A 22,547-nucleotide genomic window follows, 5' to 3' on the forward strand; every position below is an offset into this window, starting at 1 on the left:
TTATCTATTATATTGAGAAAATATATATTATATTTTGTCAATAACCAACATGATGGGAGAAGCAGTTGGCCCACAAGTATTTTGACTGTATCTAATCTGGCCTTCATTCAAAAAAGTTTGGACACCCCTGACATACAGTACATTTCAGTAGTCTGTTGTGATAACATGCATGTGGTGCTCCTTATAGTAGAGCTCAGTCCAAGCAAGCTACACTGGCTACATAATCATGTGCTTCCTTACATGTTATGTAAACATGCTTGAAATATTTCAGAGTTTTTGTGTTTAATTTGACATTACTGTCACCTCCTCTTTGTTTTGTATAGCTTATCTAATGTATGGCAACTCAGAATGGCATTTCTTCTTGTTTAGTAATGATGTGACTTGCAAACATTCCTCACATACCTGATAATTGTAAAGTCACGGCACTCAGTGCAAATGATTGTGACTAAAGCTCATGAGACTGTAACTACAACGAAATAGCATGTTATAGCGAGGCGAATGTTCGAGCATTAGTGCAATAAGGGGTCCAAGTGGTTTTAATTGAAAGAAGTGGGTTATTATATTATATTATATTATATTATATTATATTGAATTATAAATGAGATAATAGCACAAGAATCCACAGTACCACAGTACAGTAATGCCTGTGACAATCACATACATGATGTGATATTCCTCCAAATGGTATGCTGTTTAAATAATTAACTGGCAAGACGTTGTACTGTAGGATGATGTGTAAATTTCATGTCAATTGTCCTGGCCAAAATAACTGCAATTCATGATATCACACTTAAAACTCTTTAAATGGCACTAAAATATGCTGGAATCTCTTTATTACTTTATTACATTATGTCAAGAAAAATAACATTTTTTTTAGTGGGCGTATTTTAGTGAAAAACAGCGTTAAAGAAGCCAAGCTTCCCAACAGTTTGAAATGGCACATTTTTCGATATGATAAATGCTGATGCTTGATTAAGATCTTTTGTGTTTTTTAAGGTTGGTGCAGCCATTTATATAGTCTTTTTTATTGCTGATTGCACTGCAGTCTCTTTGGGTGCTGCTGGACATGGTATTCACATATATCCAAATAATGGAAATTCACCATACTAAACTCATTGTGAGGGTTTTTAATGCGATTCACAAAATAAATGTTTCCAAATTTACTTGCAAGCATGATGCATTTAATTGTAACAGTGTGGAAAGTATAACCAGGTATCAGCTAAATGCCAGTAAGTCTTTGATGTCACTTTCAATTTTATCTGCTGTCAGCCCTTTTCGTCATCTGGTGACTCTTGCCTGTTATGTAAACCAGTTTGTCTAATAAGATAACAAGATGCAACTGATACAAAGACATCTTGTGACACTAGACAAAGTATATTTTCTCCTTGTTTGCCCACTTCTTTGTGCCTAGAATAGTATATTTGAGTCTTTAAGAAAAGTATTGATTTCAGTTAAACAGAGCTCTTGATATAGCCTTAGCTGCATGAGCTATTTTGTTATTACACTATGTGATTTAATAACTAATTACGAGTTTCCTACAAATGTGCTCCATAGCAAAAAAAAAAATACACTACATATCAGCACCACTTAAAAAGAAGCATGTCTGACATTTACGGCTCACTCTTGCTTTACGCTGTAATGATGCACCGCGTTGCACATCACCAAAGCAGCTAGGTGCATTGGTTGCATTGTGGTGCTTGGTTATTTTTGTAGCTGAAACCACTTAAGCAGGCTGTTCACTGTTACTGTTTAAGTTGTACAAGGATGGCGTGCGTCTCATTTGTATGTTATTCTCCCTTTAGGAGAACACATATAATCAAGAGCTGATTGATGTACTTTATGCTGCAACCTAATGTGGACATATAGCTTAGAAGGTATCCGCTTAAGACTAGTCACTAGTCCTTCTGTGACACATGCTTTTTCCACAGCTTGATTGCTTCCTTTCTGAACTGTTTCCACAAACACGTAGGTGTGGGTTTCCTTTTTTGACCTCTGTCCGCCCTGTCTGAGTTGTGTTTGTCAACAGTGTACTGATGCAAATCGAGGGTATGGGTTTTTTTGTTGCTTGAGGTCTCTGGTTTTTCATAAATGAACACATATTCATTTCTTATTGATAAGACGTTAAGTTGTCGCTGCATTTCTTGTGTTTATCCAGAATTTTGTGTCCCTCTCTGTGCTGACTTGAAATTGAAAGAGTCCATTGTAAAAACTCTTTAGGTCTCATACACTGTCAGACAATGAAGGTATTAGTTATAGTAGGCAATTCCCATTGTAAACCAGGCTTTCTTTCTTGAACTTCTTTCAGTAAAACTCCATAGAGCTCTGTTATCTGCCCTTTTAGCAGATTGCTATGGATGATGTGATCAAAGCAGGATGAATGTAATCTGGTAAGACCTTGGTACATGAGCAAATCTTGCTGAACTAGAACCTCAAAATCCCCTCGGATCACATGATGCTTTGTTTCCAGATTAATTGGTTTTCAATCATCACATTGCAGCTCACACAAATAGACTGGGCACTTTCAGGAGCTAAGATACTATGCAGATTAGGTAGCATATGCGGTAGACATTCAGTAAGCATGTATATGCTGCTTAACCAGTATTGTGTGGTTCAGCTATTGGTTTAGATGAATATTGTATTCAACTTTAAGTGAAACTTTAAGTCCACTTGCTATGAGTAGTACAACAGTGTAGCTGTTAAAGCCATTGCAGTGTTGAACAGAACACAGTAATGATTAGTCCATATATGCAGAAATGCTTGTTGTTTGTCTCCCTATACTCCGCAGTCAGTCCTTCAAGGGTTGGCGATAAATATATCATATAAGATGATTTGTGGGCGATTATGATGATATGCGGGACTTGGATTAGCCTTGAGTTCTGGTATTTAAACTGAAATTGGCAACATGTGCCAGTGACCTTTAGCCCAGGAGCAACAGCTCGGAGGTTCAGCACAAGACTGATGCCAAAAGTTTTTCCCAGAAGACATTGAGTTTCATTCATAGCGCTGTATTCACCAAATCATCATGATAGGCATCTCAGTTCATAGTGACAACTGTCACTATCCATGAAGTTTGAACATTTATTTATTGGTTCTTCAACACTGTAAATGGAAAAAAAAAGATTCTTGTTCTTACAATTCTGATTTCAGCAAAATCTTTCAGCCCTGGCTGGACACAAGGACAATCAGCTGTATGCTATAGATTTAATCCATGGCTAATTGACCATTATGACTGTGTCATCATATGTCTGATTTCTGATTGACACTCAAGACATCAAGTGGGACACAAATAATGAACCCCTAAAACACACACTTTATGTGCCAGCAGTATTTGAAACAGAGCTGGCAAAAAGGGGGCTTCTTTCACAGATAAGCGGCGCTTACACATTGTCCTACACAACATAAAGTGACTCACCAGCACTGCTCCACTGTGGCTTTTCAAGAGGCGTCACATGGGCATATGTTCTCTTTAGAGGCTTGGTAATCCAGTGGTATGTATACCGTAGGTTTGTTGACCTAACGTGCAGTCAAGCATGTAGAGCTCACGTGGTTATGAGCACCTATTGCTGCTTGGGAACAATAGTTGTACAGGGTGTCAAAATAAAAAAGTTATAGAGCCTTGCTAAAAGTGTTGGTCGGTCAGTCTACAATGTGGAACAGATTTGGATGTGGTGGATCTGAAGTAGCTGGTAGATTAAAGGTGACTGATCTAATGTCTGATCTCATTATCACCTGCCAAAATAGGTGTTGATCGATATTCCAACATGACGTTAAGCTCCAGTCAAGGGCTATTGATTGGTTTCCTTCTCAGATAGGCTTTATAACAGTCTGTGGATTGCTGGAGAGTGATTGTCATGTGGCCATGTTTGGTAAAACTTGTCCGTCAGGGCCTTTGTGGGTTGCCTGTGTTTTGTGAGGGGCTTTATTTTTGTTCCTCCCACCTCTTTCCTGCTGGAGGAAATGATGCAGACCAATTGTTGCCGTGGTGAAGAGCCATCACCAAGTTTATACCACCATGACGGTCATTTGAATTAAGTTTAGCACTGTGACACTCCAGGAAATATGTCATTTGCCTTATTGTCAGTGTCCCACAAAGTGTATAATTATGCTTTCCTCACATATTAATAACATTTTTGTAAAGCATTTTTTTTACTTGAAATGCCAATTTAATGCAACAATTTTGACTGCAGTAGTTTCATCACTACTGTATCCGTTTTAATGTGTATTTAAAATACAGTGCCATCTCTCTAACCGTTACTGAGTTCAAGTAGTATCTGACCACAGGACGTCAGCATGTAACCCATTTTTCAAGATAATATAGCATCACAGGGAAGGCTGTTCTCTTTATTGTGGTGTGTGGACCAGCCATTTAAAATTATGCACCCCATACATACAGAGCCATACATCCTCTAAAGGCCCTAAGTCTCTAGTTTGTGTTTGTAAAGTTTCATTAGGCTGTAATTAATTATCCTGAAGGTCACAGTAGGTAATTTCACACAATGGGGTCACATTTTAAAAATGTTCTCTCTACAGTGAAATGACCCCTGGCTTTTTAGCCCCAAACTCCTTACAAAACAGAGGAGCTATCTCACTGATGCTTGACCACCCAAAAAGAAAACAGTTGCTAGTTAGAAGGGAAAGGAATAATAATGTGGGTATTTTTAGATTAAATGTAGGAGGATGTCATCTGGTAGATAAGTCATTTAAAAGCTGTCATACATACAGTCATTCAGCAAAAATGCATGAAACGTGCTGAAGTTCCCAGTGAGAAGGTTAGAAGTCAACCAAAACTACATTTGGACATTTTTAGTTAGTTCTTTGTTACTGGATTTAGATTTGCGAAAGGCGTAAAGATGGGAAGGCTAAAAGTTTAAAGGCTCGGATTTAAGAAATGGTAGTAAACTTCATGTCCAACTGTGAATCTAGGGTAAAACAGCAGTCTAAAAAGGTTAAAAACATAAAAAACAGACACATTTATGTTCTCTGAATTATATTAATTATAATATCTGAATTATAATATTTTCTGCTAATCAATGATAATATAAGACTTACAGAAAATAAATTAATCCAGCAGATTGACTTCATTTCTCCTTTTAAATCTGTTCAAAACAGATACATGCCGAGTCTTAAAAAGTCTAAAAAAAAGTCTAAAATCCCCAATTCCCCGTTTTAGGTCTTAAATTGTCTTAGCTTCAAAGTGAAATGGGTCTGAAATTACATTCATGATGGTCTTAAAATGCCTTAAAAACTCTTAAATTTAACTTGTGGAAACCTGCAGTTACCCTGTGCATGACGGTGACACAGTAGTCTGAAATGATGTTGTTCTTGCATCGTGTTTATTTTTAGATTTGTTCTACGCTCAGTGGTGTCAACAGCACCGAGTAACATGGCATATTATTGCCAACCCAACACTTGTACCTGTTTTTTGCAATAAAATCCTTCCAGTATTGAGAACTTTAAATGTGTTTTATGTTTTAAACAATGACAACCTGAAGCTATTTAAGTCCAGCTCGAGTCTGACTTAAAGCACTCTGCTTAGTTCGTTTCAATCCAGTTACTTCATGTAGATCGATGATAAACACTTCATCAGGGATTGAACCTATGTCCCTGGTTTATAGCGACCTTTCAAACTATTTAACCATTTAACAGATTCTCTTGTGCTCCTGGTTATTCTGTGACTAAGTGCTAGAGAGCTGCTTGTTGAGCAGCGTAATGAAAAGTGAGAACAACGGAACGGCGTGCAGGCAAAATTAAACCTTGTCATTTTCTTCTTGTCAAAATTCCAACGTTCCTGCTCTCAATTTCCCCTCCTTTGGCACGTGGACTGTTGGCATGGAGAGAAATATTCACTTCTGTCTGGGCAACAGATTTTGAGCCTGGAGGAAAAGCATTATATGAAGGATGGAAAGGGAACGGTGACATGTCACAATGCTGAAAGGAACAAAAAGATTTGAAAAAAGTTACAACAGTGACATAAGAGAAACAAAGCAATGATGACAAGTAAAGATGAGACAAAGTTTGCAGGAGTACTAGTGAGCTGCTGACTTGTGACTGTATTTGCTCTGGCCTTCAGGGAGCTACTGTAGAAAAATACCATCAGATTGGCATTTTCTTAGCTTGTGGTGTTACATGTGAAACGGGGTGACTGCTGCAAAAAGTGCACTTTTTAAAATGCTCACTCATTGCCTACTTTGATCCTGCGCCCAGCACTTAATATGTGTGTGTCTGTGTGGTGTTTAGATCCAGACGTTTGGAGTGGAGGCTCCATGCAAGACAGTAGAAGACTTGACGAGTGGTGTCGTCATGGCCCAGGCTCTGCAGAAAATGTAAGTTTTCACGCTTAAGTGTATTAGAAAATACATTTTTTTTTCTATCAGTTGCATTTTAAGTACATTTTCTCTTTGTTATTTTAAATTGTTGTGCATGTAGACTGAATCTATCTGAATGCGCTGTAAATATATTTCTCACTAATAAGGAAACATATCCATCTGAATTTTCTAGAGACGTAGTGTATTTCAATGATGCTTGGATTAGTAGAATTAAGCCGGAGGTTGGCGACAACTGGAGGTTAAAGGTAAGCATCATTTAGTCTTATTAGTAGGTGTGCATGGTTTAGGTTTTGTGTGGTCAGTTTCTTTTTTCCCATCAGCTACATGACAGAGTCCTGCATGGGTCCAGTTTTGCGAAATCTGCATTTGCCCTTTTCTGCAAATCTCAGTACTAAAACACTGCTTACCTGTCAGTCTCTCAAAGTCAAATTTGGACCAACTTGACCTCTTAACGTAAGTCCCAGGACATGACCCGTGTGTAAACAAATTGTTTAGCCATAATGCCATTTTTTTGTGTTGCCCTTTGCTATCAGTCAACTGCATCCTCAGTTCTGGAATGACGTGTTTTCGAACGTCCTCTGCATATTTTGTCACTCTGCTGTGTGATACAGTTGTCAGATCAGACAGAAGCTGCTGAGTGTCCACGCAGCAAGCACAGGCGCCTGAGTATTTTGTTCTTATCTGCTGCCTGCCCACATTTAGTTCATTTTTCCCTCGCCCATACCTGTGAATTTATATAATTTATTTTTTTTTTTACCCATATCGCTATAGGATTCTGACATGAGAGAGGAGACCTTTCCAGGAGTTAATGAATAATTTTTTCATCTAGAAATTGCATAATTAGTTGGCAATTTATGTTCCTAATGACTTAAGTGATTCCATTACTAATTTGTCACATTTTAAAATATAGATACATGTGATATGGCTTAAGCATATATTATTTATGTGTGTCCTCACTTGTAATACTTAAACTCTGGTTCAGTCTATCCTGTGATACTTTTATTGCTATTTTTAATAGTCTAGGGATATCTCTACGTAACCTCTTTCTTGTTTCAGATCAGCAATTTAAAGAAGATTCTGAAAGGCATCCTAGACTATAACCAGGAGGTAAGAAGAATCTGCTGTAATTGTTTTGATTTGATCAGCATCCAGATTACACAATCACGTATGTGTACACTACCCTTAATCCCTGTAGCACAACACAGGCCGCGGTAATCCAGTTCTCATATTATGATATATTGTGATGATTTAAAACACTTTCTGTGCCTGTCTAGATCCTGGGCCAGCACATTAATGACTTCACACTACCAGATGTTAACCTTATTGGAGAACACTCTGACGCAGCAGAACTTGGGAGGATGCTGCAACTTCTACTGGGCTGTGCTGTCAACTGTGAACAGAAACAAGGTGCATATCCTACATGCTGTTTGTGCTCGTCACTGTGTGCGTGCGATATGCAATTTGATATAGGAAAACAATATTCTATGATATCACATTGCATTAAAAACTGACTTCGAGGCTCAGATTTCCCCTCATCATTTTCCCCATTTCTCTGTGTTCTCTAGAATATATCCAGACCATAATGATGATGGAGGAGTCAGTGCAGCATGTTGTCATGACAGCCATCCAAGAGGTGAACTAATAGGCTACTTTGACCTCTTATCAAATCAAATGCAAATAAAAATGTGTTGGTGCTTTGGACACTTGACTTCTTCCAGCCGTTAACCTTTTTGTGTATGTTTTCTGCAGCTGATGAGTAAAGAGACTCCAGTGATGGGAGGAAATGACTCATATGTGGATCTAGACAGACAGGTATGGGTAATAAGTGACAAGAAAATGACCTGAAAATTTAAACATGAGGGCTATCAGAGAAAAAAAATGATACAATATGAAAAAAATGAAATGAAAAAGATACAATATTGAACATTCACAGTCCAAACTCACTATAAAACTTGACCCAGATCTCATTTCACCTTCTTCCTCTTTGGCCTCGAACCTGTGAAACAGCTGGATGTGTGGAAAAGCTAGCTTCTTTTTTTGCTTATTTTCAGGTAATTTTCTTGTAATTTTTTTAGGATTTCTTGCTTATCTTTGGGCCATTTTTGCTCATTCTCTGCGTTTTTGAAAGAAGTCAAACAAATTTGCTCAGGTTTCAAAGGGTTTCTGCACTTCCGTTTTCTAACAGTGTCATCAGTTGGGTCTAGAATGTCAAAGGACATGCAAGTATTTAAAAGTTATGAAAATGTAACTTCCTTGTATTAAATAAACTTTATTTTAAAGGTACAATATTGAACATTCACACTCCAAACCCACTATAAAACTTGACCCAGATCTCCCTGTCAACCTGTTTCCTTCCTCTTTTTGGCCTCAAACCTGTGAAACAGCTGGATGTGTGGAAAAGCTAGCTTCAGCAGAATCTTTTTCCCATCATTACTGTGTAAAATCAGTAGGATATTTATTTGCTGTTTCTCTCTGTTCTCAGCTGAAGAAGACGGTAGAGGAGCTGAATGATGCTTTGTCCACCAAGGAAGAGATTGCCCAGAGGTGTCGTGAGCTTGACATGCAGGTGGGTTTTATGCAGATGTGATCCCACATGTTTAAGGCCGTTGCACTGCTGGTTTTATGCATCATATATCACAGTGTGCCGGCACTCTCATCACGAATCTTAATGACCTTTCCAGTAGGCTTGTGGGTGTTGGAGAGGTCATTTAGGTATCACTGTGGCACACAGTAAAAAGTGAATCGAGGAATAACCAAGGTTGATAACATTATTTGTGGCCATTTGTTATGACAGGATGCTTCATTTGTGTATTTATGGTGCTGAAATTAAAAAAATGTGGAGTTCTTTTATAGAATTTCCAAAGTGTTGAAGTCCCCATGAAATGAAGAATTCGTTTCCCCATTTTTCATCCTTGGTCCCTGTTTTTGATCATTTATCTATTGTTATATGCAAACTGTATGTCAAAAATCTATATTTTACATCAAAATCACTGTACTTCCTTTTTCTGTCAGATGTGGTCAAACTTAAAAATGTTTGATGATTCATCTTGCACTCAGATGAGTTTATGAAAATTCATCAAATCAAATGGACGTGAGTTGGCTTGCGAGCAACGTCAGTAATATAAAACTGCATTTTACGATTTGTAAGCTGCAATATGGAGTGAAATTTGAGAGATTTGTGTTTGGATATCAGTGGCAAAATCTTTGTTTCCATTCCCAAAACAATGTGGCGGAGATCTTATTCATTCATCTCTCCCTTGCTGTCCTCCTGATGTAACAGTGAGGGAGGTGTGTGAAGCCGGCAGTTCGCTTTAGCTCTGTATCACGTAAACTCAAAGCACACCCACTTTTTAGTGGTCCGATCAAATGCAAAGGATTTGATATAAACCCCTCTTGTAGCTGTACGCTGCTTAAATATTGTGTTTCGCTGGGAAATGCGTCGCAGAGCTCGAGCTAAAGATGCTCTGATTTTGGTTTCACGGGGACTTTGAACATATATGTGAATTTTTAGAATTGCTAGGAAAATACTGCTGTGGTCAGATGTATAATTTGAACTGTTGAGTCTTTAGTATTACTCTTTGGTATTGAGCAATTATTATTGTGTAATGACACTGCAGTTTGAAACTGAAAAGATTAATGAACGTTTATGCACACTAATTATGCACTTTGCAGTAATGTAGTTCATAGTTAATTAGGTTCAATAATAACATGTTATAATACGTCCACCAGTTTTATTCTTAAATTTCTTTTACTATATTTTGTAACACTTTTACTATCTAACTGATTGTGTATTTCTTCATACTTTTAATAGCTCTGTTTAGGTTCCACTTTAAAAGCAGCTCCCTTTTTGACATAATTACACTGTAATTACATGGTATCAAAACCCCTGATTGTGTTGCTATTGATGGGGTTTTCCCATACTTAACTGTTTCCTTGTCCAATTAATGATACTTTTTCTTTAACAGTAATAATCTGTTACAAACAGAGAATATTTGTTAATAGCAGCAGATTTACATTTATTTTCTGCTAATGATGCAGTTGATGGAAAAATGGAGCTGTTTATTAAAGGGTTACTTGCTCTCCTGTTGTCTTAAACCAGTTTCCTCTAATTTCCTGACTATTTCAACACTGTGTGCCTTGCTTTGAAGGCCCTCCATGTCCAAGAGGAGCGTGATAGACTGAGGTTAGAGTTTAATGAGCTAGAAGAGAGGGTAAATCCAAACTTTCTTTTCTTTCTGTCTCTCTCTTTCCATCCATGGCGTTTGGTGTGTCTAATAGTCCTGGATTTTTTTTTTCAGTCTGCTTGCACCAGCATCCCCTTCGGAATCCAGATCCCGCTTCTCCTAATTACGTGTGCATGTGTGTGTACACGTTTGTGCACAAGTGTTTGTGCACACGTATACACATGGTCCTCTTGAGGCACAACTGCAGTTTTGTGTTGTCACCCCCTTCACTAATTATCCTCTGCCTCTTTACCTTGGTGTGTTTCATTGCTTTCCCACAGCAATAGTAGACAGCAAGGGGAAACCCCAGGAAGGAGTCATGTCTTGGAAAAAATGTTGAATGCATGTCAAATATTTACACAAAGTGTATAGTATTTATATGTGAAATCACAATTTTTTCCACTTTGAATGAAAAAAAACAAGCGCACATCAAGAAATTTTTTAAGTAAAAAAAAAAAAAAAAGGACATTGGTCATTGAGCAAGCAGTTGCACCTGTAGGAATTAAGCATGTTTTTACAAAACCCTTTTTTCTGGTATTGGGAATGCACAAAACTGACTCACACTCTGTTTTCTTCGTTTTGAGTTGTTCTGGTCACAGCTTTAACAGGCTTGTTGCAGTGAGAGAATTTTCACGCTGGTGCTAGTTCTCCCAGAATGCCTCCAATAAACAGTTATGTGAGAGACATAGCTGACATGGCTTGTATGAAGAACTGTCAGAAAAGCATAATTGCGTACATTTGAAGGTCCCAATATTTTGATGAAGAGCTATTGACTTGTTCCTGGCAAATTCATAAAGAGTCAGGGTGTACGTGGTACAGGCTTTACATGCTGGGTAATTAGAAATTTTGAAACTAGGGATGTCCCCATCCGATCTCAAACATCAGGTTGGGGGCCGCTCAAGGCATTTTTTGACTGATCAGGATCAAGAATTTTTAGCATATAGAGTGTTCAATCCTTTGTTTTATTACAGCTTTCACACAGGTGCTTTTACTGTCATGCAGAGCAACGCGATGCACAGTCTTCGTCACCTCTGATCCACTAAGCCGTCTGTCTCTCCTCTCTGCTGAACATACGAGCTGTAGCTGAGCCCTGCCTCCTGCAAAACACCACACACCATAAAAGAAAAAGCAGTATCAGACTGTTTATTTATGTTATCCTCCTTAGAGAGAGAAGAGGACACTGGCTTACTACAGCCACACTCACCACTGCAAAATGAAACAAAAGCCCTGCAAGCAAAATTTAAAGTGGCTTATTTATTACTGAAGGGTAATCTGCCCCAAAAGATGTGCAGAAGATAAAACTAAAAACTCAGCAGACTACAGTTCATTCAGGTTACTGAGACACAGGCTATACTGCAGCAACAAACCCTGGATGGTTAACAGGACAGAGGCCTTCCCTCGAGACAGCAAGGAGGCCAACAAGATTAAATGGAGGGTTTGTCACTTTATTTTGTCAAACAAATTAATAATAGGCTAATAAATAATAAGAAAAACCCATCAAGGAAAAAATTGATGCAGGTATTTTAAAAAATAACTTAAAAGAAGACTTTTTAAAGTGTGCACTGTGCAGCTGTAGTATCTAGGAAAACAAAAGTATTGAATCAGGACTCTGTATCGGCAATATGAAATGATTCGGATCAGGATCTTGTGCAAAAAAAAAAAGGAAAAAAAAAATACATTATTGGGACACCCCTATTTGAATAGTGCCCTACTTACAAGTTTTAAAATATTAAGGTCAGTTCTTCAATTTTTTTGAGGTGCAGCAGACTAAGTAAATAATTAGTATCATTGCACATTTAGGACAAAACAAAAAACAACAGCTTCTGCTTTGCTTTGTGTGGAGTTTGATACCCTGTCTATCACATTGAGAAGGCAACATCAAACCATACATGTAGCCTTCTTTGCAATGTTGGAGTTTGTTGGTTTGCCCCGTTGGAGTGTGTTTGGTGTGTGCTTGCTTTATTGCAAGAATTGATGCTGCAGTGATTCAACCTAATCTGATGGGTTAGACGCTGTAAAGAAAATGTTCCATGCACATTTAAGAAGCTTGAAAGATAAAATTTGAAAATTTTCAGTTTAAGTGTCCTAACTTGTTTCTCTTCCCCCTCACTTCTCTCCGTCTTAACATCCATTTCCTCTCTACACCTCTCATGCCCCCTTTTACCCCTTTGTCCTTTTTCGATTTTCTTTTTGCTTTTCCATTCTTTTCCCTCCTTTTCACTCCCACACAGGTGGCAGCGCTGCAAGAGGAGAAGAGCAGCTTGCTAGCAGAAAATCAGGTCCTGATGGAGAGACTTAACCAGTCTGACTCCATAGAAGACATAAACAGTCCTGCTGGACGCAGACACCTCCAGCTGCAGACACAACTGGAGCAACTGCAGGAAGAAACCTTCAGGTGTGTTGCTAGAAGGACAGATTTTTTTGTCATAAAAAGTGAGAGTTGAATTGACTGATGTCAAAATCTCATCTAAAAGATGATTCTTGCTAATTCTTTCCAGGTTGGAGGCATCTAAAGATGACTACCGAATCCGTTGTGAAGAGCTTGAAAAAGAACTCTTGGATGTGAAGTCACAGAATGAAGAGCTTGCGTCGCTGGCTGATGAAGCCCAGTCTCTCAAGGATGAGATGGATGTCCTCAGGTAAGACCGAGCTGCAAAATGTTGGCACCTAACACACACAGATTACCTGAGTCACACAAAATAAACTAAACATTAACCGAGAGATTCAACCAGAAAAGAGGTTCTTATTAGTGGCAGCTTGCTAAAAACATTAAAATAGCACCATAATTACAGGTATACATAATTTGATAAATAATAAGTCTTGCACCAAAGGCCTGATGGGTGTGAAAAAGAGTCAGGAAAACAGTATTGTTAAACCACTTTCCTGTTATTTCACACTTGTGTTGTTACAGGTGTGTTGCTACACAAACATTGCCTTGGTAAAGCTTCCCGCTCTTTTTTCCTCCCTAAATGTAACATCACAAAATGCCTGTTGTTTCCCTTCCAGGCATTCATCAGACAAAGTGTCAAAGCTGGAGGGAACAGTGGAACACTACAAGAAAAAACTGGAGGACATGGGACTTCTTAGAAGACAGGTACACACAATCACACACAGACAACAGATTTATTGTGATGAGTTTCATTTGATTTAATTTATATATTCGCACCATTAAAAACAGTAACAGAAAGCAGTACCAAAAGAATACAGAAAAAACAGGGTGACGTAAAGGGTAGACACCCAAATGGACTTATAGAAGTACCTCACTCAAGGTAATGCAATAAATTACAGTACTTTGATGCAAGCAATATACATTGGGGTCAACAAAAAAAAGATTCTAAGTGTTTGTGTGGGTGTATGTGTATGTGTTAGTGTGTACATGAACACGTGAGTGTGGATATGCGCATAATCAGACTGTGGGTTACTGTATACCAATGAAGGCTAATGGGGGGCTTACTTCTACAATTTTTTTCTTGCAATACATTACACAATGTTCATGGGTTTGTAAGAAACATTTAGTTTCAATCCACATTTTTTACTAATCACCCAGTCCAACAACTGGCAGTGTTTGTATGTCCAAGATAGATGGCACGAAAGCAATTTACATTTCTGTCGCTGTTTTCCAGAATAAGCTTATGGAGGAGAAGAACACAGTGTTAATGCAGACCAATGTCGGTTTGGAAGAAGAGCTACGAAAGGCAAATGCTGCCAAGGGCCAGCTGGAGACTTACAAGAGACAGGTACCAGCCGTCAGTCATGTTGACTTTCACACGCAGTAATCAGTATTTGTATGGACCCAACGTGTAACTTTGTAACAATACTCATGCATAAGCATGAGTATATGTATATGTATATGTATTATTGCATATACATATTTTGAGAGATAATATCTTCCCATTATCTGTCCTTTCTTTGCACAGGTGGTTGAACTACAGAACAGATTGTCGGAAGAGTCTAAAAAGGCTGACAAGATGGAATTTGAATACAAACGTGTCAAAGAGAAAGTGGACTCTCTTCAAAAAGAAAAAGATGTATGTACAATTTTATCAATGTGAGCGCTGTTACATTACAAAAGAATGACACAACAGTATTGTTTTTACTCTGCAAAAAGATGTTTGTAGAAATACACCTTCTGTATAACTCCTTAACACATTTTTCTCTCCCTCTGTAGCGTATGCGAACAGAGAGAGATTCCCTGAAGGAGACTATTGAGGAGCTGCATTGTGTCCAGGCCCAGGAGGGACAGCTTACATCAGGTAAAACTAATAACTGCTAAGAGTGCCTAAATATAAGAAGCATTTTTTCTTTAAACCCATCACATTCACTGGAATTCATCCAGCTAATGAAATATGTCAAATGTGTACATTTTGGTTAAAATGTTTTATTTTAGCATATACTTCCATTTTATCTATTTACTTTAGTAAGAGAGTAACAGCATTAGTCACTTCACCTTTCTTTTTTATTTGGGTATAATGTCCTGATTTCATTAGGCTTAAGCCTTGGGGAAATTCTGACTAATGTTCTTCTCTTGGTCTGTTTGTTTCAGGCTTGTTCCCGTTGGTCGGCAACGACGGCTCTGATTCGCTGGCTGCTGAGATCACCACCCCAGAGATACGGTACGACTTTTGAACCCCATGATTAGTTTCCCTTTGGTGATTCTAAAAGAAGGTAGTGATATGGAGTTGCAGATGGAGTGCAAATATCAGAACATCTAATGCGTTTATATTTTGTAGGTTTGTTAGATAAATATGAATATTATGCTTTACAGAGGAAGAAATGTCATGTCAAAGTATTTGTCTTTTCTGTTTAAAGGTTCAGTGTGTAAGATTTTGGGGGATTTAGTGGGCATATAGCAGTGAGGATTGCTCCTCCTTTCCAAAACAAACGGACCAGGTGATTTAAACTGGTAAAAACACTGAATAAAGCAGTCTCACGTAAAAAAAAAAAAAATGTTTTTTTCAATGCTGCTTGTTATGGAGGGGCTGCTAACTATGATTGCTAATGCAAAAATCTTATTTAGAGTCATTGCTGATTTTTTTCCATTTTGAGCTAATGTTGAAACATGACTGTGCAGCACTGCAGGTTTGAGGATGAGGACTTGCTCCCTATGTATATATAAATGGCTCACTCTAAGGTAACGAAAAAATTATGATTCATATTTTCAGATGAACATTCACTAAAGAAAACATGCTTATTACATTATATTCCATCCCTGCCAATATGTGCCGCTAAATCCTACACGCTGGACCTTAAAGCAGTACTGTATATTGTAGATTTATCAGATAAGACCGGATTCTGGACACACTTTTTGGCTCCCAGTTTTGCAACTCGTTTAACACACATCAGTGCAGACAGAGTGTGACCTTTGAGAAATGCTTTTTGGGGCAGACAGTTTGATCCTTTGCTGATGTTGCTGCTCTTGTTTGTGTTTGTTTTGTGTGTGTGTTGTATATCTGTGGTGCTGCTGCTCACTTTGTAGCCAGATGGTTTCTCGTCTGTTTCCCTTTCTCTCTCTGCTGTTTTAAAGCTGATGGGTTTGGCCTAAAAAAAAAAAAAAGGCATCTCTGTAGCAAGTTATGTAATAGTTGTGTGTGAGTTACATCAGCCTCACTGCTGCTCTCCAAGAGGGCTGGGTTTTCTGCTGGCTGCATACCACGCCTGGATTTTTTTTTTTCCAACCTTCGAGAACCAAAGCAAATATGGATTTACATTAAAATCCTCTAAAAGCTACTAAAGGGAGGAAAACCATACTTGAATTAACCCAGTCCAGCCTATTCACTGCCCTCTAGAGGTAAAGAAAGCTGTTGTGCGCTGAGATGATGTCATATCCTGCAAGCTTTAGAAGGTGGAAATAAGATTTTGCAATAGCAGTGTTTCTCAGGAGAAACCTAAAAAGAAGAGCTGTGTGTGAAATACAGAGTTGATGATGCTGTTTTATGTCTGTTGGTTGTCAGTTCAGCATCAAACAGTGAGCGTAAAAACTGGAATAGGCCGTGCCTTTTTTGACAGATTCAACCTGTTGCTTTAATAAGCCGCATCTGGGATTGATTTCTGCCCGTCCGTTTCCTCTGAACAGCCAGAACAACAGCTGGAAATGTAGTCATTCTCTCAATCTGCTGCAAAATAGGAATCAGTAATCTGGTCATGATGATACAATATTTTTCCAATAAGCTTTTCTCACGTCTTCCTTTCCCCTCCGTGGCCTAACCTTTGCTAGCCAGCTGCTGTGAGTTAGTCTGGAAAGATTTAGTCTGTTCTCCAGTTGGACAGAAGTCAGAAGCCACACCCTGAAAGAGCCATGAGACAGACTGTGTGCAACACTATCAAACAGCAGATCCAATCTAATCTATCTAGTAAATAGACTGAAAGTATTTCAAATAGCCAAGCTGTTCCTTAAAACTAGCAAAGGCATCTGAAACATCTTTTAGACAAACAATGAGTGAGTGATTAACTTCCAGACAGACTGAGTATCAGACACACCATGCTGTATCCCACTCTACAGCACAGCAAAGCTGTTATGTTGTGCACAGCGCTCTGTTTGGTCTTGTTTTCGTTCTCATTTTATGATGCAGAGAAGATGAGTGAATGGATGAGTAAAAGTGGGTATTTAATGTGTTTCAGCAGTAATGAAACTAAATTTGTATTGTGGAAAACTACATAGTTCAATGAAAGCAGTAAGCTTTCAACCATTACGCTGTTTTTCATCTGCCACCACAACAAATACAAAACCTCTTACTGCCTTTTACCACTTTGTTGTAAAAACTTAAATTGCATTAGAAATGTGGAAATCTGAAATAACAAACCCTTCTCCACTGTTTATTGTTACCAGACACCCCCACACACAACCAAAACTGACCATTTCCTGTTGATAGCTCAGCAGTTCTTCACCACTTTTTGTTCAGCACTGTTGAACTGTATGAACATAATGCAGAAGTTTTCCACTCAGAAGTTATTGTAAACAATCACTAGCCTTCGGTATGATATAGAATTGAAACAGTCATCAGGAAACACTCATTGGGGGAAAATATACTTTTATATGTATAAAATTATAGCTTTGAAACAGTGACTTGTGAACAGTTGTGTCAGACATATTTTCAGCTCTGGAGATAGACGTCCAAGTCCAGCACTTGTAGTATAACAGCAGCATTACAGTAGTCTTGTTGCTGTAAGTGTTTCACTATTACCTAGACTGAGTCTGCAAATGTTTAGCATATGTTTGCATAAGAAGCGTATGTCACATTTTTTGATTTTCCCCAGTGCTAACAAAATTATAATTTCTCATGTTATATTTGCTGATGATGCACCGTTTTTGCCAAATAGTAACCTGGGACAGATATAAAAATACACAGAGAACAATACATGCATACATGAACTCTCACTGGAGCCCTCTGTTTGCTTTTAGTCATGATAATGTGACATCAGATTTAGTTTTTGAAAGCCATACTGAGTTCGATATTCTGAGTACAGGTGTATAACATACAGTGTTGGTTGTTTCAACTCTATGTGATCAGTTAGCAGCGATGCTTGAAATTAACGCTTGCTTCTGTTTGCTGTGTTTTTTTACAGAGAACATTTGATTCGTCTTCAGCATGAGAACAAGATGTTGAAGCTGGCCCAGGAGGGATCTGACAACGAGAAGATTGCACTGTTGCAGAGTTTACTGGAGGATGCCAACAGAAGAAAAAATGAGCTTGAGACGGAAAACAGGTCAGCTAAGAGCACATTGCATCTGCTTAGGAAAAACACTTTTAAAATCTTTCTCTCTCATGCTCAAAATCCCTAAGAGCAAAGAGAATATTTTACAACCTAGAATCTTTTGGACTGTAGTTTTGAAAGCCACACTTTTAATGTTGGCAGATTGTGTTTCCCTATTCAAAGAGTTTCTTTGTGGGGACTGGAATTTGAGTCAGTGACCTTTTCGCCAGAAGCCTGCCTCTCGATCTTTGCGTATTGCTGTGTTAAAGCTGTCATGACAAACTGGTACTTTTTTTTTTTTAATTTTTCTCCAGGTTAATTAATCAACGCCTGATGGAGGAACAGAGTCAGGTAGAGGAGCTACAGAAGAACCTTCAAGAACAGGGTTCGAAGGCAGACGATGTGAGTAGTGAATGTTTCTTCTGCATTACGGGTGCATAACTCTGCTATCAGCTGAAATGTTGGCAACAACCACAGAAAGTCAAATTCCCATAGTACCACACTTACTGAACAGAGGTTATCCACAACACTGCAGTACGCAGCTCCTCCTAAAGGTGCAAAATTTTGTTGCATTATTTTAAAAAGAAAAGGCAAAATTAGTGAACAGTTTTACACACTGCACATTTGTTTACATGCTTGACCCAGTGCATCGAAAACAGTTAAAATCACGTACTTTATTTTGTTACTAACTCTTCCTTACAATAACCATTATAACACTCATTGTTTGCATGATAGTGTTTTTTTGTCTGTGTGTGCTTTTACATTGTTTCTATGTTGTAGCCATTGATAGCCTTAATAGCATCAGTGAAAGAAATTTGAGATCAGCAACATAAATTTGTTCTACTTCTTATTAACACATTTAACGTGTGTTTTGTCTGTGATACTGAAACCAAAAAAAATTAAAATTTTCAGCGCTTTCTTCTCTGTCCTTTGTCTCCTTCAAACCAGTTCCCAGTTGGAGACAACTGGTATTTAGGATGGTTTGGAGCCGCTCCCAAGGAGGTTTATGTGTGAGCAAGAGCTTGCATGCATGTTAAACGACATCTTTCTTTACCTCCATAATTAACGCTGATTTAAAACACTGAACTTTTCTTTCTTTTGTGGGTTTCTGGTTCCGTTCCTGCCAGCCTGTGCAGATTTTGCATCCCATCACAATTGATGTCAGTCTTGCTTTAACCATCTATCTTTTGCACTTATTTTCATTTTTTTTACCACTTTAAGTGTTTTATGGAGACAGTTCAGTTTATAAAAACAAGCATACGGCAAGCAGAAAGTGGAAAATATGATCTTTAATTTGCGTGGAAATCAGTGCAATTTCAGTCAGGCAAGGAGCTGGCGTGTCAAACGTTAGGTGCAAAGATGGGAAAGACACCTTCACGTATTATATCCATGGATGTAAAACCATCCACATTTGGCAGGTCTGTGATTTTTGCCAATCAGTAAAATACTTGTGCATTTTCTTTTCAAATAATGCTCCCACTGTCAGACCATAGTAAGTATCATCTTGTGATTCCTGACGAGTTCCCTCTTTTTTAGACTTTGCTCTTTCTAGATTATTTATTTTGACTTTCTGAAACAAATGTGAAACAACTCAGAACGTAATAATTCACACATTGTTAAAAACTGTGCAGAACGTAATGCTAATGTTGTTATGTTTGAATACACACATTTGCAGAGAGTAGAATAAGAACTCACTTTAAAGAACACACTTTAAAACACACTTTAAAGTCTTTGCTACTAGAATTACAACGTTGTGCATTTGTTATACTGAGTTGCTGCACACAAGCAGTAGTTAGTTTTTTCCTACTTAGGTGTAGAGATTCTGCTGTTGTATTTTTCCTGTTAGAAATAGAGAGGCATCTCTAATCATTTTTTTGGCATCTTCTACATGTAGATAGTTCCTCTATGTAGAAACCCAACTTTCCTCTTCAGATTTCTGCTCTCACATGATTTTGGTGCACACCACATTGATAGTGCTTCTGCTCATGTATACAAGTTCAAAAAACTGCCAAGAAATCAATCGGAGCACTCCTCTAATTGGAAATATTCTATGTGATTATTCAACCAGGAAAAATCATGTAATCACCCACACAAAATTTGGGCTTCAGGTCTTCATTACTTCTTTATTGGTTGCGTCATTTACAGTAATTCCAGATCTCTTGCTTGGATAATGATAATATAATACCACTATGATATTATTCTCCAAACATAATCTGCAATACACTTCCCTCTGTTGGATGAGAAGCGAAAGCATGCAGGGTTTTGTTTTGTGCTGCCTTTGATTACAACTTTGAAAGATCCTTTTTAATCAGGTGAGAGAACTAGTATGGCTCACTAATGTGGCTGCAGGTATAAAGTTAAAGAAGACTCAAGTTTGCTGCAACTCCTGCATTTATCCAACAATGTCTGAGAGTTTGTTTTTTTTTTTTGTTGATTTGGGTCGTGTAGACAGGAATATAATGTTATAAAACATGTCGACATTTGTCTTTTTTCAGTCCTCCATTCTGAAGAAGAAATATGAGGAGCACATGTAAGTTATCGTCTTACAGACTCAGAAATATCTTTATATATTTATATATATCTAACATCAAATGAATGTCCTCTCTATTCAGGCCGAGAATGCCTCCCTTTTATATTGGCCAAAACTAGGCCTAAAATACATTTTTGACTTTAATGCATTGTACATCTAATCAGGGAGAAACTACAAGAGTTGAACAATGAGTTACTGAAGAAAAACGCCTTCATCGACGAAATGGAGCCTAAATACAACTCCAGCGGTGAGTCTGACTTCCAAATGTGTGAAGTGCAGCTAAAGCCTTCTGCCTTCTTCAACAAAAAACCTGTTAGCCAAAGACAAAGAAGCTAAGCCCATAAAAATATGTTGTTACCTCTCAGCCCAACGAGTGGAGGAGCTGGAAGAAGCCTTGAAAAAGAAAGATGAAGACATGAAACAGATGGAGGAGAGATATAAGAAATACCTGGAAAAAGCCAAGAGTGTGAGTATATATATTTAAATATATATTGTTTTTGTTTTTTTGTCATTGATTTTGTTTTATTACTAACAGCTAGTGGACAATGTTGTTGTGATGCTTTCAGTAGTTGTGGGTCAATAAGAAAAAGTATTTAATGTGATTGAATGTCCTCCCCAGGTGATCCGAACCCTGGACCCCAAGCAGAACCAGGGTTCAGGTCCAGAGGTGCAGGCCCTCAAGAACCAGCTGCAGGAGAAGGAGAGGATGTTGCACTCACTGGAGGTAATCGAGTGTCTGAAGAGTTAGATGATCTGGTAAAGAAAGGGTTCGGACCTGATCAGTTAGGTAAACCGGTCCCCTTATAGATCGTAACCACTGACTGGAGAGGAAAGCCTTTTAAAGTGTGCGAAAACACAATGGAAAAACTCAGATATCAGTATATTGTAGCATTGCACCTGCATTGCTTAACATTTTTGTGTCTTTCATATTCCCTCCAAACAGAAAGAGATGGACAAGACAAAAACTCAGAGAGATTACGAGGAGAAACTGATTGTATCAGCCTGGTATAATATGGTAAGATGAAACTTTACATTCTGAAACTGTGACACAGTTTTTCCACTAGTGTTGTTTTTTTTCAAACTGTTGCACTAATATACACTTTCGATTTTTCACCGTGAAGAGTAATAAAACATACACCCAAAAATCCTTAATATCAAAGAAATATAAAGCTGCAATGATACATACTTTAGTTGATTCGTCAGTGAAAAGAAATAAAATTGGCACCATTTTGTGATTATTATTATTAATGTGATTATTTGTATGAAACAAAAAATACCAAATATTTGATCATTCAAACTTGTCAAAAGTGACAATTCCATGCTTTTCTTGGTCTTACAGTGAATTAAGTACCTTGAGGTTTAAAACTCTTGGTTGGACAAAACAAGACATTTAATGATGTCTTGAAACTGCGATGGGCATTTTTACTGTTTTCTAATCTTGTTGGACAAAAATAGCAATTTAAAGACATGATTGTGGGCAGTGGGAACTTGTGATCACTTTTTTGATAATGTACAGACTAAACGATTAATGGATCAATTGTGAAAATTATCATCAGATTAATTGATGATAAAAGTAATTCTTAGTTTCAGCCCTAATTTTAACTAATTTAACCTAATTTAAGTCACCAGCTGTAAAACAAACAATAACCAAACTTATTGGAAGATGTAGACACTTTGTACATAATTTCAAAAGAAATATGGTTTATTGCATGCTTTATGTATGAATTCGAACATGTTTTATGTTTTTTTTAATGCCCATTTTTATGTTTTTAAATA

General features: G+C 37.8%; 1 protein-coding gene across 3 annotated transcripts in view; it reads left to right on the forward strand.

Moving 5' to 3' along the window:
• Window positions 1–22,547, forward strand: part of hook3 (hook microtubule-tethering protein 3) — a 29,980-nt gene that overhangs the window by 1,217 nt on the left and 6,216 nt on the right. For all 3 annotated transcript variants that reach the window (XM_088070826.1, XM_042508723.2, XM_042508722.2), the window contains exons 2-22: window positions 6,238–6,323; window positions 6,499–6,571; window positions 7,383–7,433; window positions 7,601–7,733; window positions 7,892–7,959; window positions 8,076–8,138; window positions 8,809–8,892; window positions 12,781–12,944; window positions 13,048–13,188; window positions 13,556–13,643; window positions 14,173–14,286; window positions 14,467–14,577; window positions 14,718–14,802; window positions 15,093–15,162; window positions 18,113–18,253; window positions 18,556–18,643; window positions 20,737–20,771; window positions 20,936–21,018; window positions 21,137–21,237; window positions 21,391–21,495; window positions 21,715–21,786. In XM_088070826.1, coding sequence (XP_087926952.1) covers window positions 6,238–6,323; window positions 6,499–6,571; window positions 7,383–7,433; window positions 7,601–7,733; window positions 7,892–7,959; window positions 8,076–8,138; window positions 8,809–8,892; window positions 12,781–12,944; window positions 13,048–13,188; window positions 13,556–13,643; window positions 14,173–14,286; window positions 14,467–14,577; window positions 14,718–14,802; window positions 15,093–15,162; window positions 18,113–18,253; window positions 18,556–18,643; window positions 20,737–20,771; window positions 20,936–21,018; window positions 21,137–21,237; window positions 21,391–21,495; window positions 21,715–21,786 — 1,956 coding nt within the window. The remainder of the gene's footprint in view (window positions 1–6,237; window positions 6,324–6,498; window positions 6,572–7,382; window positions 7,434–7,600; window positions 7,734–7,891; window positions 7,960–8,075; window positions 8,139–8,808; window positions 8,893–12,780; window positions 12,945–13,047; window positions 13,189–13,555; window positions 13,644–14,172; window positions 14,287–14,466; window positions 14,578–14,717; window positions 14,803–15,092; window positions 15,163–18,112; window positions 18,254–18,555; window positions 18,644–20,736; window positions 20,772–20,935; window positions 21,019–21,136; window positions 21,238–21,390; window positions 21,496–21,714; window positions 21,787–22,547) is intronic.

Source organism: Plectropomus leopardus, chromosome 20 (assembly GCF_026936395.1).
Source record: "Plectropomus leopardus strain MGB_pleo_1.0 chromosome 20, ASM2693639v1, whole genome shotgun sequence".
In the NCBI taxonomy this organism is placed as follows: Eukaryota; Metazoa; Chordata; class Actinopteri; order Perciformes; family Serranidae; genus Plectropomus; species Plectropomus leopardus.